The sequence below is a fragment of the Pseudophryne corroboree genome, chromosome 7 (assembly GCF_028390025.1).
Source record: "Pseudophryne corroboree isolate aPseCor3 chromosome 7, aPseCor3.hap2, whole genome shotgun sequence".
In the NCBI taxonomy this organism is placed as follows: Eukaryota; Metazoa; Chordata; class Amphibia; order Anura; family Myobatrachidae; genus Pseudophryne; species Pseudophryne corroboree.
The window spans coordinates 322,380,690-322,396,911 of NC_086450.1; the positions used below are offsets into that span (position 1 = coordinate 322,380,690).

A 16,222-nucleotide genomic window follows, 5' to 3' on the forward strand; every position below is an offset into this window, starting at 1 on the left:
AGGAGGAGCAGAAGATTTTGGAGCAGATGATCTTCCACGCTCAGTTGCTCTCTCTCTGAAACGTAAGTCAACTTTTGTACAAAGTGAGATTAGCTCATCTAACTTGGAGGGTAAGTCTCTGGTAGCTAACTCATCTTTAATACGCTCGGATAAACCATGCCAGAATGCAGCATACAGGGCCTCGTCGTTCCATGCCAGTTCAGATGCCAGGATCTGGAACTGTATAAGATATTGTCCTACAGTATGTGATCCCTGGCGTAAACGGAGAATCTCAGACGAAGCTGAAGTTACCCGGCCTGGCTCGTCGAAGATGCGCCTGAATGTTGACACGAATGCAGTGTAAGAAGATAGCAGGGTGTCGGACCTCTCCCATAACGGTGATGCCCAGTCAAGGGCTGAGCCACTGAGAAGTGAGATGATGTAGGCAATTTTTGTACGGTCACTGGGAAAATTGCCAGGTTGTAGCTCAAACTGAATCTCACACTGGTTGAGAAATCCCCTGCAGAATCTTGGAGATCCGTCAAATTTTGCTGGCGTTGGAAGATGAAGACGTGGAGCAGAAACGGGTAAGGTGGGTGGGGTTATAGTTGGAGTCACTGTGGTTGACGCCCCAGATGCGCCTGATCCACGGAGAGTTGTCTGAATCCCATCCAGCTGAGTAGAGAAATCCTGGAGACAGCGGATGATGTGGCCCTGTGCAGCCTCCTGATGTTCAAGTCGGGCTGCCAGTTCTTGCATCGGCCTGGCCGCTTGATCCTGGTCTCCGGCTGGATTCATTTGGTCAGTGCTTACTGTCACAACTGAGGGCCTGAGCTGACGGAAGGCAGCCTCAGTTGTAGGGGCTGAGATGTACCGGAACCTGGGAGGTTGTATCAGACCCCTGGACATGTAAGTAACATGAAGAGAAACCGCCCGAAGGCGTGACCACGACAACTTGAGTAAAAGTCAATGATATTTATTTATGACAAACTCCATGCATCACAGTAGCAGTAAAAAGTAACATAAAAATCAGCAGAGAAATAATAATACAGTTCCTGGGTACTACAGGGTGGCAGGGGCCACAGAGCTCTGGTGGTATGAGACAGTTCTTATTATCTGCAAGTTGGAAAGTCCTTACCAGGCTCAACTGTAGCAATGAGGAAAGCCCAGGGTCGTACCAGCTGGTGTTCCAGGGAAAGCTGGACTGCTGTAGATAAAATGCTGCTGTGGGTACTGGTTAGAACCAGACAGGTGTTGGATACTGGCTGGAACCAGTTAAATAATAAATAAAGCTTGAGAGCGATGCAATGTAGATGAAATGTAGAATTTGAGAGCGGAGAAATAATAATATCGGTGGAGAGTGGTAAACTGCAGAAAGGACACCGGCCCTTTAAGAGAAGCTGTACACTGCTGGAAGCTGAGCTGGAAGCAGGTGATGTTGTAGCTGGAAACAGGTGAGTCCAGAATGGATCGGAGAGTCAGGCTACACCGCAGATGGAATGCTGGTGCGGGTCTCTATAGCAGAAGTCTGGAGACAGGAGCTGGAACCTGAAAGACATTCACAGAAGAGACACAAACTGGAACTAGGTTTGACAACCAAAGCACTGACACCTTCCTTGCTCAGGCACAACCTATTTATACCTGCAGCAAGGAAGGCATTGGCTAGGCAATTATGCAAATTAATAATACTGACAACGGATTGGTAGGAAATGATCAGCTGACAGAATCCAAGATGGCTGCGCCCATGCAGACACTTGGAGGGAAGTTTGGATTGTAATCCATGTGGTCTGGAAAACAGTAATGGCGGCGCCGGCCACCGGAGACAGGAGACGCCAGGCTGACAGATGCACATCCGACCACGCGGACACAGCGGAGGCCGCGGCTGACGTAATCGCCACTCTGAATGCAGAAGCTCAGGGACGGCGGCGGAGGCCGTGGGAGACGCCATGCCAGATGTATAAGGCGTTACTGTGACTGCGTCCAGAGAGACAGGAGAGGATGCGGGAATGTGTACATCAGGATAACAGATGGGATCCGGTCCTGGAGCGCTGAGCCAGCCTTAGGAGGCATCTGATAGGTAAGAAATGGCGTCCAGATACCCGGATCGTGACATGGTTGACATACAAATCTGATGGTGTTGGGCCTGGACATGTGCAGAACGGGTCTTGCAGTATCGCTTGCAGCCTGTCAGCCACAGCATGATTGACAAGCTGCAGTGTTTGGGGGGCGGAGCGGGGGTAGAAGCCAGCACTGTTCTACAAAACGGGGGCTTGTAGTTCCTATTTTGTAGGTTTGACAGGTCCAGGGTCTGTGTTGTCAGACGCAGACATAGGGGGGTATTCAATTGTTTGAAAAGTCAGTTGGGTGTCTGTTTTTTCCTATCTAATAGGAAAAAAACAGACGCCCAACTGACTTTTCAAACAATTGAATTCCCCCTTAGTGTCCAGATCCGACGGCCAGCCTTAATAAACTTCAGCTTACGCAGGCTGGCCAGAGCCTAAAAACATTGTCAGTTGTGATCCATGGTCGTGATGGTGATCTGAGGCTGGGTCCTCGGACGCAGCACTTTGATTTCACAACTGCATGCAAGAGGCATCTCCTACAGACTCCTCCTGCTGCCTTTGCATTTTAATTACCCGGAATTGCGCAGCCTCTTCCTTGTGGCTGTGCATTTCCTTACAAACATGAATTTGGGCCAAAGTCTGTTCAAGCAATTCCTTTTCCTCACTGATAGCTTTTCCTCCTTTGTTCCGCTCTCATTTCTCAAAGAATTTAATACTGCTTATCCTTCAGCCAGTTCACACCAACATACTGTATATCTCTTCTCATATCTTCTAACTCAGCCTATGCATGTCTCATCTATACTCTTAGCTGCTCCCAAGGGCAAATTGGGATGGAAAACCAGTCAGGGAAATTTATGGAAGCAGCCCTAATGGGTTCTGATGAGGGGGTGGGGTCTGTTGAGATGGGCGGGATCCCTCCGCATAGGGTCTGATTGTATGCAGTTGCGGCCTTTATTGCGTCTTTTGTTGCAGTTGTGTCCGAGACCAGGGATGAATTGGGGAATAAAAGTGGCCCTGTAAAATTAAGTGGCCCGACATGGGCAGCACAAGAGGTATAACATACCGTGTAGCTATGGCAGCATCACTGGATGGCAGAGTTGCTGTACTGCAGAGATTGAATAACAGAATGAATGGGGACAATGCAGTGTACTGAGTGAGGTGGGCCACCTGTCATGTGAGGGGTGGGGCCACATGACAACACGCGAAACAGGCCCCACAGACACGTCAGCCTCCCAGGAATCTTCCTGGTGAGCCTTATGGTCAATCTGCCCATGCTGTTCCCATTCGCTGCTACAGGATTTTTTTTCAGCAGCCCTCTCTTGCACAACAAGACTTTCTTCTAGCCTCCAAACCTTCAAGTGTTCCCCGAAAATAAATTTCTTCGTGCAACATGATCAAATTCCACAACTACCCACATAACTTCTGTAAGCCAGTTTATAACTTACCTCTGCTGCTATACATAGATCACACAAAACTTAAATTGATCTGTTATAACCCAGTAAATAATAATGTTTATAAATCTTCAGAATGTAGTTGAATGCATTAAAGAACACGTTATAGACACATGTATGTTACGGGACAGATCTGAAATGTAGATAACCTTTTGCCTGTGCTCTTTCCCATTAGTGAATGCTTAATGAGATGCACACGAAATAGTAAAAATTGAATTTCAAAAAAATGCAGAGTGATGGCTGGTATTGTGAAAGAACCTGCAACTGACTGTTCTAATATTTGTGTGTATAATTCTACCTTCATGGTTGTCCAGCTGTTCTGCACTTTGGTAACATACTTTATTGAAAACATGCAATAAGGTGTGTGGTACGGTTTATGGGTGGCGGGTAACTGATGGAGTAGCACAGATAACATACTTTTATGTTGTTTCTGGATTACAGCTTTAAACGGGGAATTGAATAACTCTCATATACGACAGAAAAGAGGAATCTTGGAACTAGCTGGAGTTGTTGGATGCGGAACGGGAAGATCTGCTTTGCTGTATGTTGGATATGGGTGCTATTGTGGGCTAGGAGGAAAAGGAAAACCAGTAGACCAGGCAGACAGGTAAGTCATTTTTACAGATAATTTACACAATGATGTTCTTGGCAAATAATATGTTAAAATATTATTAGAAAAAGGCTTAGCCTTCTTCCAGCCACTTACCTGTCCACACTTCCCAGACATTATATAGAAACAGGTATGATGAAAATAAATGACATATCTATCTATCTATCTATGTATCTACATACATACATACATATACACACACACACACACACACACACACACACACACACACACACACACACAGTATAAATATATCTTGTATAGTCACTGCAACATAATCACCCCTTCTATTTGTATCTCCTCAACCTTAACTCCAGTTCATGGGTCTCCCTTTTCCCCTAAAACTACCCCCATCAATAAATAATAAATAAGACCCACATTGAAACACATCACACCTTGCATTATTAGCTACAGTTTATTAATAACCCCCAATAACCACACATTACAATACTAGCTTTACATCTCATAGAGACCTCATATTAAATTGATAGCCACCGCTTACTGATAATGGTTAACTTCTACCAACTCCCACATTAATATCTCCATTACATTAAAAGCCCACACTGCCGTGCACATTACACTGATGTCCTCCCACACACACACATTGCAAAAATAGCCCCACTATCACTCATCTACCTGCAACTTTGCTTTCATTTGTCGGAATGGACCTGGGCTATTCAATTACATCTCAATTCGAATTGAGATGGGGGGGGGGGGGGAGAGCCGCGGGCAGACTGGGGAGAGCAGCGCTACACAGCTGCTGCTGTAGCGCTGCTCTCCCCCGTCTGCCCGCGGCTCTCCCCCATCTCTCTGCCTCTCCCATCCCTCCTCTCCCAGTCCCCGCATCACAGCCGCCACTGACGGCAGCATCCTCCCGGCTCCAGCAAGCGAGAGGTCTTTCTTGCTAGAGCCGGGTGGACGCTGCTGTGAGCGGCGGCTGTGACATCCTCCAGCGCTGCTCACCCCGTCCTCGCCTCTCCCCGTCTCGGCTCTCCAGTATCCGGCGCTGCTCTCCCCATCTCAGTTCAACTTTTTTTAAAGTTGAATTGAGATGGTCGAAAAGGGGGCCAAAACCGTTTTCGACACAAGCACGTGGATCGGTAGCTATTCCTCCGATCCACGTGCTCTTTGACAAGTCGAATTCCTCGACTTGTCGAAAAATTTGGGGTTTTATTGAATAGGTCGTAACTCGTTTCCGACCTAAAAAAGTCGAAAAACTGCCGTCTTTTCGACAGACGCAGCTTTCGACTTCAATTGAATATACCTTATGAGAGAATTCCTTTTCTGGGACTTATAGTAATTCCAAAAACCCACCAATGTTTTAATATCAGCATATTGTTGTGATGTATGGGGGCCATAAGCCTGTGAATAAGAAATTTTATAAACATCATCAATTTTGATTTATTATTGTACAATCAATGGTATTACTTACACACTGACCTGACTTCTATTTGTCAAATCAATTAGATGCGCGTTGGACCCTGTGAGCCATTCTCACTGCGAATTTCATTTGCAATTCAGTTCCAAACTTGCATTGCGTTTTCAGAGGAAATTCACATTTGTTTGTGTGCATCCCCCTTAGCAGGTGAAAAGGTAGGGGACATCTATATTTTAAAAGTAAAAATGACGGGACACAGTGCAGAACCTTAAAAATAACAACATTGGCCAATAAAGACATGCTAGTTTTCAGGGGAATTTATCTAATAATCTCAATAATGGGTTAAATGATGCAGGACTGGTAGGTGGAGGTGTTTCATTGATGGGAGAGAGCTTTTTGAACTTGCAGATGAGAGGCAAAATGGCCATTCCATGAAAATGAGTAGTAATATCCCATACGTGACACTGTAAACAAAAATCTGCAGCTGTGTATCTTTTCAGTTTTCAGCATAGGTTAACAAATGAAGTTATAGCTCTTCCTCATAGGTTTTCATTAAAAAAAAAATAACAGACTCTTAATTTGGAGTTGAAGGGAGATATTAAATAGAAGTTTCCTTTACAAAATGGTGGTGGACTTGGCTTATCCCGTACCAGACAAATAAATTTTGTAATATTGTAATGGAAATCATGGAGAGAAACAACATTTCTACCTAAAATATAAGCCTAGTTAGGCACTATGATATTACATCTGTTTTTTTTCCAATCAATTTAAACTTCATGTTATGTTTTAACAAAAATTAATATGTTAAAACTTTACAAATGTCCCATACGTGACAATGGAATGGCCCAAAAGTGTTTATTCCAACTTTAAACAAACTTTTATAATACCACTGAAAAAATACTGGCCCTCATTCCGAGTTGTTCGCTCGCAAGGCGAATGTAGCAGAGTTACACACGCTAAGCCGCCGCCTACTGGGAGTGAATCTTAGCTTCTTAAAATTGCGACCGACGTACGCGCAATATTGCGATTACAAACGAGTTAGCAGTTTCTGAGTAGCTTCAGACTTACTCTGCCTGTGCGATCAGTTCAGTGCTTTTCGTTCCTGGCTGACGTCATAAACACACCCAGCGTTCGCCCAGGCACTCCCACCGTTTCTCCGGCCACTCCTGCGTTTTTTCCGGAAACGGTAGCATTTCCAGCCACACGCCCCTAAAACGCCGTGCATCCGCCCAGTAACACCCATTTCCTGTCAATCACAATGCGAACGTCGGAGCGATGAAAATGCCGTGAGTAAACTTACTTTCATCATAGTAAAGTTACTTGGCGCAGTCGCAGTGCGAACATTGCGCATGCGCACTAAGAGAATTCTCACTGCGATGCGATGAAAATCTCTGAGCGAACAACTCGGAATGAGGGCCACTATACAGACATTTTTTTTCTGTGCCCCTAATGCTGGAAAGACTTTAATGAAAAACACTTGCTGGCTACCATTTTTCAACCATTAATAAAAATTGCAAAAACCTCCAGTGCTTTCCTTAATGCAATTAACAGCTTTATATATGGTTCTGCTATCTCAGTTGCCACTAGGGAAAGCAAAGCCACCCATTTTTTTAAATCAGGATTTGGGATTGAAAAAAAAAAGTCTCAATCCCAGGATTCCCGGAATTGAATTGTACAAATAAACTATTATGTGAGATAAGCCAATGCCCTAACAGATTTCCTCCTAGCAGATCTCACACAGATCTGCCCCTTAACAGTGTTCTCCCCTCACAGCTCTTCCCCTTAACAGATGTGCCCTCTCACAACTCTCCCCCCTAACAGATATTTCCCCTCAAACAGATGTGCTCCTAAATCACGCAGTGTTAATTTTGTTGACAATTAAGCAAAAACAAGTGACAGACTAAGGGGGTATCCTATTAGCCGCAATAACCTGTTTTCACACAAAAACAGACTTGAACCGCGAATCGTGAAAAACCCCTATCTAATTAGGCGAAAAACCTTTTCCCACACATTAATTTCATTTTACCTACTCTGAGCAGGTGAAAACTTGGGGAAAATCTCTATTTTAAGGTAAAAATGTCAGAATTTGGGTCAGAATCCCTGGGAAACCCCCTACCCCCTAATGACTAATTAGGCACTTAGAAGTTTTTAATTATTTTTAATTACCCAATAATGACATGTCAGCTTTGGGGTGAAAAAGTGCAAAGTGATGGAATTTGGGGTTCAAGGTATAGATAGGTATAACGGGGTGCTTTAAGGGAGGGACAAGTGTTTTTTGGGCTTGCAGGTGGGAGCGGTTGGTCTGTTTATTAATAATAAAAATAATAATTTTATTTATATGGCGCCCTTTCTTCAACAGGACACAAGGCGCTTTACAGACATCAAAAAAACAATGCACTTAATACAGAAGATTTAAGTAATACAGCAATAGACAAGCCACACAGACATAAAAAGAAAACCTTGAGCACACCATAAGCATAATGTAGAAAAACAAAAACATTTGCACAAAAAATTTTGCTGCAATTTCACAGCTAATTGGACACTAAACTAAATGTTAAATTCTTGTCAAAATTAGCAATAGAAGTAGGATTTTACATTTTTAAAGGACAGTTATGTACTGTATTCTAGATGTTTGCAGAAAATAAATATGACCTGCTGTTAAGGAAATAGGTTTGTGTATTACACTGGTTTGTTCTAACATTAAGGCATTCATATGTATATGATATATAGGAGTACTATGGTAAGTCAGACTCAGTATGTAACACATTCTTAGCCTACTGACCTTAGATTACTAAACACATAGTTAAAAGGTATTGTATGCAAAATTCTCAAGGTAATTTTAGAGAAATGTACTTCTGTAAAATTCATTACAGTTCCTTAAACTGTTTGCAAAAGTTTTGACTAAAACATTGACTAAAAATAGACTAAAATGAACACTCAGATTCATTGACTAAATCTTGACTATAACGAAGCAAAAGAAAAAGACTAGAATGTGACTTTAAACCAGCTACAATTTCAAGTAAGCGACTAAGGGTTCTATTTACTAAGCCTTGGATGGAGATAAAGTCACTGGAGATAAAGTACCAGCCAATCCTAACTGTCGTTTTTCAAACACTGCCTGTTGCATGGCAGTTAGGAGCCGATTGTCTGGTACTTTATCTCCACCGACTTTATCTTCATCCAAGGCTTAGTAAATAGACCCCTAAGACTACAATTAAATTGCAAATTATTCTCAAAATTAACACTGTAGCCACGCAACCACACTTCTGAGTGCCCGGTGCTGCACTACAATTGTTCTTGTGAGTGCCGCACATGTCAGAGGCAATGCTACTAGAAGTACTAGCAGCATCTGGCAATTGATTGGGTGCTCCTGAAGGGAAGCAGTCAGGATCCCGGCTGTCAGTATCCCGCCAGTCAGAATACAAACACCGGAATACCGACCCTGTTTTGAATGCCGACACCAGCATCCAGAATGGGTATACCATCCCAGCGCCGGATACCGACAGTCGGAATCTTGAATGAGGAGATACCACAAGGCAGCTAAGCCATGGGGGGAGGGAGGTTAGGTTTAGGCTGCGGGGGGAGTGTTAGGGGTAGGCTGCGTCCCAGGCAGAGACGTAACTAAGGGGGGTTCGAGCAGGGCACATGCCCTGGGTGCCTTGGCAGGTCCAGCAGAGGAGGGTGCCGGCGGCAGCCAGGGCATCATGCCCACTCGCCCCCGCTACGGTAGCTCTGCCCCCGTGCCGTCCCACTGCTATGTGAGGGGAGGAGAGCAAAGCGCCTCTCCTGCCCCTCAATGTGCTGTGTCTGGTCTCCGGTGGCAGCGGGGCGAGTCTCCTTGGTTTGGTTTGTTAGCCAGAGCTCATGGACCGGCTCCTGATTGGCTAACGAACCGGCGCCAAGATAACCGGGGCCGGAGACCGGACTTCATAGTGCATTGAGGGGCAGGAGAGGCGCTGCTCTCTCCTCCCTCACATAGCAGATAGCAGTGGCGCCAGTGTTGAGAGCGGTGAGTGGAGGGAGAGCGAGGGGAGTGTGTGTGTGTGTGTGTGTGTGTGTGTGTGTGTGTGTGTGTGTGTGTGTGTGTGGGGGGGGGGGGGGAAATGTGTATCTGGCAATCTGTATCTCTGTGGGCAATGTGTATCTGGCAACGTGGGGTAATGTGTATCTGGCCCTGGGGGGTGCTATGTATTTGGCGGTGTGGGGAAATATGCACCTGGCACTGGGGGGTAATATGCACCTGGCACTGGGGGGTAATATGCACCTGGCACTGGGGGGTAATATGGACCTGGCACTGTGGAGCAATGGGCATCTAACACTGTGGGGTAATATGTATCTGGCACTGTGGGGCAGTGTGTATCTGGCACTGTGTGTACTGTGTAAAAAGTGGTCTCTGCCTGCGTACTGTGTAAAAAGGAGACTCTATTTATTTTATTTATTTATTAACAGTTTCTTATATAGCGCAGCATATTCCGTTCCATATTACTACTGCCGTAATGTGCAAAAATTTAATAATAGTATGCTGAGAGACGACACAAGGGGGAGGTGATAGTCATGTTGGCAAGCCCCATTTTCAATGGCCATGCCCCTTATGTCATGTGACCATGCCCCTTTTGAAGCGTGGTCACGCCCATTTTTCACGCGCACACATACTTTTTCTTGGATATATATATATATATATATATATATATATATATATATATTTGGGGGGGAGGGGCGCCACTCTTCATCTTGCCCTGGGCTCCGAAAACCCTAGTTACACCTCTGGTCCTAGGAGGTTAGGGTTGGGCAACCCCCTCGGAGGGTTAGGCTGCAGCAGAGGCGTAACTAGGGTTTTCGGAGCCCAGGGCAAGATGAAGAGTGGCGCACCCCCCCCCCCCCAAAAAAAAAAAAACCACACACAAAAAGTAGTATGTGCGCGCGCCCGAAAAAAATGGGTGTGACCACGCACCAGAAGGGGTGTGGCCACTGGAAATGGGGCATGCCAACATTACTATCACCTACCCCTTGTGCCGTCTCTCAGCACACCTTCATTCAATTTTTGCACAGTACGCATGCAAAGTCCCCTTTTTACACAGTGCCAGATACACAGTGCCCGACAGTGCCAGATACACAGTGCCCGACAGTGCCAGATCCACAGTGACAGATACACAATTGCCCCACAGTGCCAGATACACATTGCCCCACAGTGCCAGATACACATTGCCCCACAGTGCCAGATACATATTGCCCCATAGTACCAGATACATATTGCCCCACAGTGCCAGATACACAGTGCCCCACAGTGCCAGATACAGTGCCCCACAGTGCCAGATACAAGACACCCCCCCCTCCCGCTGGCTGCTGCTTACCTCAGGAATCAGATCCCGGCTGTCACCGCTGCCGCTGGCCTCTGCTATGTGAGGGGAGGAGAGTGCAGCACAGCGCCTCTCCTGCCCCTCAACGCTCCATGAAGTCTGGTCTCTGGCGGCGGCTATCTTAAATGTGGCGCCGGTTCGTTAGCCAATCAGAGCTCGCGGACCGGCAGCCAATCAGGAGCCGGTCCGCAAGCTCTGATTGGCTAACGCCGCCGGAGACCAGACAGAGCAGTGAGCACATTGAGGGGCAGGAGAGATGCTGCACTCTCCTCCCCTCACATTGCAGCGGCCGACGCGGAGAATAGCGGGGGCGGGTGGGCATGATGCCCTGGCCGCCACCGGCGCCACCCTCTGCTGTGCCTACCAAGGCGCCCTGGGCATGTGACCCACTCGCCCTGCCTTAGATACGCCTCTGGGCTGCAGGGGGGAGGGTTAGGTTTAGGCACCAAGGGGGGAGGGTGCCACTTTTTTTGGGTGCAGAACGGTTTCTCCCCTTTATTATTGCAGAGGTTGCAGAGGATGCACATTGAAAGTGTGAGAATTTTATTGTGGCGATAATGATGCATAACAATGTGTTTAACATGAGAAAATACTCACAATGCTTAAAAAATATGGCAGTAATATTATGCAAAATTTATATTTTTCAAATAAAAAGGAACCCCCCTCCAGAAAAACAACTTACGCAATTGTTCTCTCGATTGGATTTGGGTACAATTAACAAAAAATTCTATGTTGGATAGTACATGTTAAAGCCAAAGAAGCCCACCTTTCGCAACCTCCCATACTATCTATATCACTTCAAGAAGGTCTGTGGAAATGCAAATGAGCTTGTGCGACCTTCTTTCAAATCAGCATCATCTCAGTCAAAGATTGCCTAGCAACTACCAAATAACAGAAGCGCAGACACTCAGGGTTAGTATTGCCCACTGGGGATTGCAACTGCTCATCAGCTTTCCAAGCCAATAAGGCTTCTGTGCTTAAACCTGGAAAGATAATAAAGTCTAGAAAGCTTCTCTGAAGCATGGTGACAATACTCCAACCTGTGCATTGGATGCTCACACTCTCATTAATACCCATGAATAATTACCTGCCCAAAGGCTGCTTAACTTCATGCAGATCTTCAAAAAGGTACATTTCTACAAAATGTGTAGTACACATAGAATGTAACAAAGTCATACCTGGATAACTTTTGAAGGGCAGTTAATATTAGTCATTAAATAGGGGATCGGCTTCATGCATAACTGGGCGTGGTTTAGGTAGATTGGGGACCTGGTTTGGTGGGCCATTTTCACACCACAGGGGGTGGATCAGGACATGGTTTAGGTAGCCAATCTACCTAAACCATGTCCTGATCAACGCCTGGCCTGGTGAGCCATCCTCACACAACATGGGGTGGATTAGGGTATGGTTTAGGTAAATTGGGTGCCTGGCTTGGTGAGCCATCCTCGCACAACATGGGGTGGATTAGGGCATGGTTTAGGTAGATTGGGCGCCTGGCTTGGTGAGCCATCTTCACAGAACAGTGGGTGGATTAGGGCATGGTTTAGGTAGATTGGGCGCCTGGCTTGGTGAGCCATCCTCACACAACAGTGGGTGAATTAGGGCATGGTTTAGGTAGATTGGGTGCCTGGCTTGGAGAGCCATCCTCACACAACAGTGGGTGGATTAGGGCATGATTTAGGTAGATTGGGCGCCTGCCTTGGTGAGCCATCCTCACACAACAGTGGGTGGATTAGGGCATGGTTTAGGTAGATTGGGCGCATGGCTTCATAAGCCATCCTCAAAGCATGGTTTAGACAGATGTGGGGCATGGCTTGGTGGGTCATATACACACATGGAGATCGATCAGGATTTGTCTTGAGCAAATTAGGGTAAAGGCTTTTATCATGCATGGTTATAGTCGCTGTTTATTGCTGAATGTTATTTCTCTTTGCTACAGTGACACAAATAACCTGCTTTTCTCACCTAGTAATACTTTCTGCTTATACAAGGTGCTGTAAAATACACGACTGCTGCTATGGAGATGCAGAATATGCTGGTTGCAATATAAAGACCGATGGATACAACTGGAGTTGTAGCAATCGCTTTATAAAATGTAGTAAGTACATCGACCGATCAATCATATGATACAAGAGTCACAAAATTAGTTAATTATTACATGTACTTAATTATAAATAAACACTGCACCGTTATTTGTAAAAACATTACAACTGTAATTAAAAATGAAGGTATACAGGGTTGTTTTTGTTATGACATGTAATTGACATATTTGCCTTTACATTAACCTATATATTCCACAAATTGCAAAATTTCATCCTATCAAAGGCTCCATCCCCTGACGTCGGTTTTCCTGGTGCTCTGTGGTTCATCTCACAGCTCCACCTGGAAATCAAATATGAAACCTTTATATGTTTGGTGCAACAATGAAGTTTAGTGAAGCACAGAGTTGTCAGTCTTAGGTTCAGCGCTTACTGGGCTGCCCGCTGTAGTGAACACATGCTGCAATTCAAACTCTATAGCTCAAAAACAAATTAGTAATTATACCCCTAGTCATTTTATTTTAAACTCAAACACATCTGTCTGTGAGCCGTTTATAGAGAATACTTCCGTATGGTCAGTTGTGTCATTTTCAGGATATAGCAAAGGAAACTGCACATAGTAATTACAGGCTATTATGATGTGAAACATGCAGTTTTCTGCATAATGTGGTTATACTAGGATATCCCAATTCTCCACGTTTCCATTCTTTAAATATTATTTTTACTTGGGGTACTTAAAATATGTAGAACATATATGTAAAAATAGGAAGAAGTTTAACTGAGTTAGTGTACTGTTCTCTACCCTTTATTTGGAAAGCATTGAAAACTCCAAAGAATATAATATTTTATTTTTATTTTTTATTTGTTATGTTCACCTAATCGTGAATTTTGGATCATCTGAAACAGCTGACTGGTATACACGCACACATTTAGATGCTGAGAGCATCACTGCCACAGAAAGAATAAAAATGTAAATGCTGCAGCAGAACTATATAATCAAAAGGGGATTTTTGAGTACTTACCGTTGAATCCTTTTCTCTGAATCAGGCTGGAGGACACAGGGCCATGGGGTTGTAGGCTGGGACTGCTGAAGCTGGTACTTAAACATCAAACTGCTGCTTCCCAGTACTACTTTAAAAGAGCCTGGTAAGGAGAAGTAGTAACCTAGTGAACCTGTTAGAACAATAAAACAAACCAATAAGGAAAAGATGTTCAAGAACCAAACAGTGCACGACTGAACGTGAGGCATGGAACGCAGTGTCCCCCAGCCTGATTCAGAGAAAAGGATTCAACGGTAAGTAACCAAAAATCCAATTTTCTCTATCATCAAGGCTGGGGACACTGTACCATGCCAGGCGCCCCCAGGGGAGAGAACCAGGCTGCTTGACCAAAGAACTGTACACTAAAAACATAAAAACGATCAAGACGAGCAAACATGTCGACAGAGGATCAGGTAACTGCACGGCAGACCCATGCCACGTCGCCCAGGAGGTCGCAACTGCCCTAGTGGTATGCATCAGCACCCGGTCTGGTGGCAAACGCCCCACACTAGAATAGGCCAGAATGATGACCAAGCGGATCCAACGCACAATGGTCTGCTTTGTAGCCAGCCAACCACGTTTATGTGCGTTGTAAAGAACAATCATATGGAAGAAGTTTTGTTCAAGTAGATCTGCAGGGCTTGTACGATATCTAACAAAGCCAGATCATCCCGATCCTAGGAAGTCACAGATGGAAGAAAAACTGGAAAAGACAGACAATTTCCTGGTTCAAACAGAAAGCCGAAACAACCTTCGGATGAAAGTAGGAACCATACGGAGAATCGCCCCATCATAATGGAATAAGAGAAATGGCAGCCTGCAAAACAAAGCCCCCAACTCGGAAACACGCAGAGCTGAGGCAACTGCCAAAAGAAAGACCAGCTTCCAAGTAACTAACTTAAAGTCCTCTGAATCCAAAAGCTTAAAGGGAGCCTGTTTGACAACCAGGTTAATATACTACAGAGCTACTGGCTGACAAAACGGTGGTTGAACATGCAACACATCTTGTAATAAGGTCCGAACCTATGGAAGAAGGGCCAGATGTTCAAATATCTTGGGGAATATCTAACGAAACAGTATGACCGACTCTTCTCCGATAAACGCCCCCCACACAGTGTTGCAGCTGTCAAAATGAATGTTTTTCAAGACTTTCATATTTATTTCAGGCTCTGCCGGAAACGGCCTCTAGCAAACTGACCCCTAGTGGAAGCTCTGAAAAGAAGAGCGAAAAGCTGTGAAATGTGGACCGACCCTGCTGTTTTGGGGCAGCCACCAGAAGAAACATACTTTTCCCACTGGCGGCCTAGTCGATAATAGTATCTAGCTCAGGCCCAAAAAAGAATGCCCCCACCAAAAGGAATAGATTCCAAGGAACGTTTGGATTCTGAATCCACATCTCAGGCTCAGAGCCAAAGGGCCCTCTGAGTAGAGGCGGCTGTAGTCGAAATCCTGGATGCTATCTGGGCACAGTCTTGTTTGTCCTTACACACATAATCAGCTGCACCGTGAAGCAGCTCCGCCAAGTCAAGTAGAGAATCCCTGGACAAATCACTCTGAAGTACTGTGATGAGATTGTCAGCCTAATTCTCTGTAGCTCGAGCTAGTAAAGATCGGATAACGAATCCTGAACCTTTAAAAATGGACTTGAGACAACCTTTCTAATTTTTTTATCCAGCGGAATGACACCGAGCCCTGGGCAGAAAGAACAGTGTGCTTAGATAAACGCGCCATCGCAGCGTCCACCTTTAGAGGCAGTTCCCACTTGGTCACATGATCCGCATGAAGTGGATAAATAGATGTAGACTTGCAAGGAACAGAGAACTTCTTATCCGGCACCTTCCAGGCCTCCTAGACGAGATCTGCGAGATCCGAAGAAAAAGTAACAACCCTCTTGTGCCGAAACTTGAACGGAACCACCATCTTCGCTAGGGTATCAAGATTTAAGCAGTGTTATGATTCCAGTACTCCTGACCGGAGGAGATCTCATGGCAATGGTCAGAGTACTGGAAGGGAATGCTGGTTATGGGAGCGGGAATAGAAAATAGCCCCTGGCGCCCTAACTCCGTTGTCTCGCCCGTGCTGTCAGAAATCCCCTGCGAGACTATGGTTGCTTGAGCCCATGGCAGCCGCGTTTGAAGGGCGGATTAAGTCTGCCCAACTCCGATGCCCCCTCAGGTCTTAATGGGAGACAAAGGGAAATCCGAGACAGGGTGATAACAAGGGGCCCTCTGACTAAACAACCAGGCCAGGGGCTACAAGCTAACTGACAAAACCTAAAGTATGTGCGGAAACCCGCCAGGGAAAA

At 45.4% G+C, this 16,222-nt stretch overlaps 1 protein-coding gene across 1 annotated transcript in view; it reads left to right on the forward strand.

The window, feature by feature from the left end:
- Positions 1-16,222, forward strand: part of LOC134943640 (phospholipase A2-like) — a 79,628-nt gene that overhangs the window by 46,117 nt on the left and 17,289 nt on the right. Inside the window, exons 2-3 of the mRNA XM_063932374.1 lie at positions 3,935-4,100; positions 12,830-12,936. Of these exons, the coding sequence (XP_063788444.1) occupies positions 3,935-4,100; positions 12,830-12,936 (273 nt within the window). The remainder of the gene's footprint in view (positions 1-3,934; positions 4,101-12,829; positions 12,937-16,222) is intronic.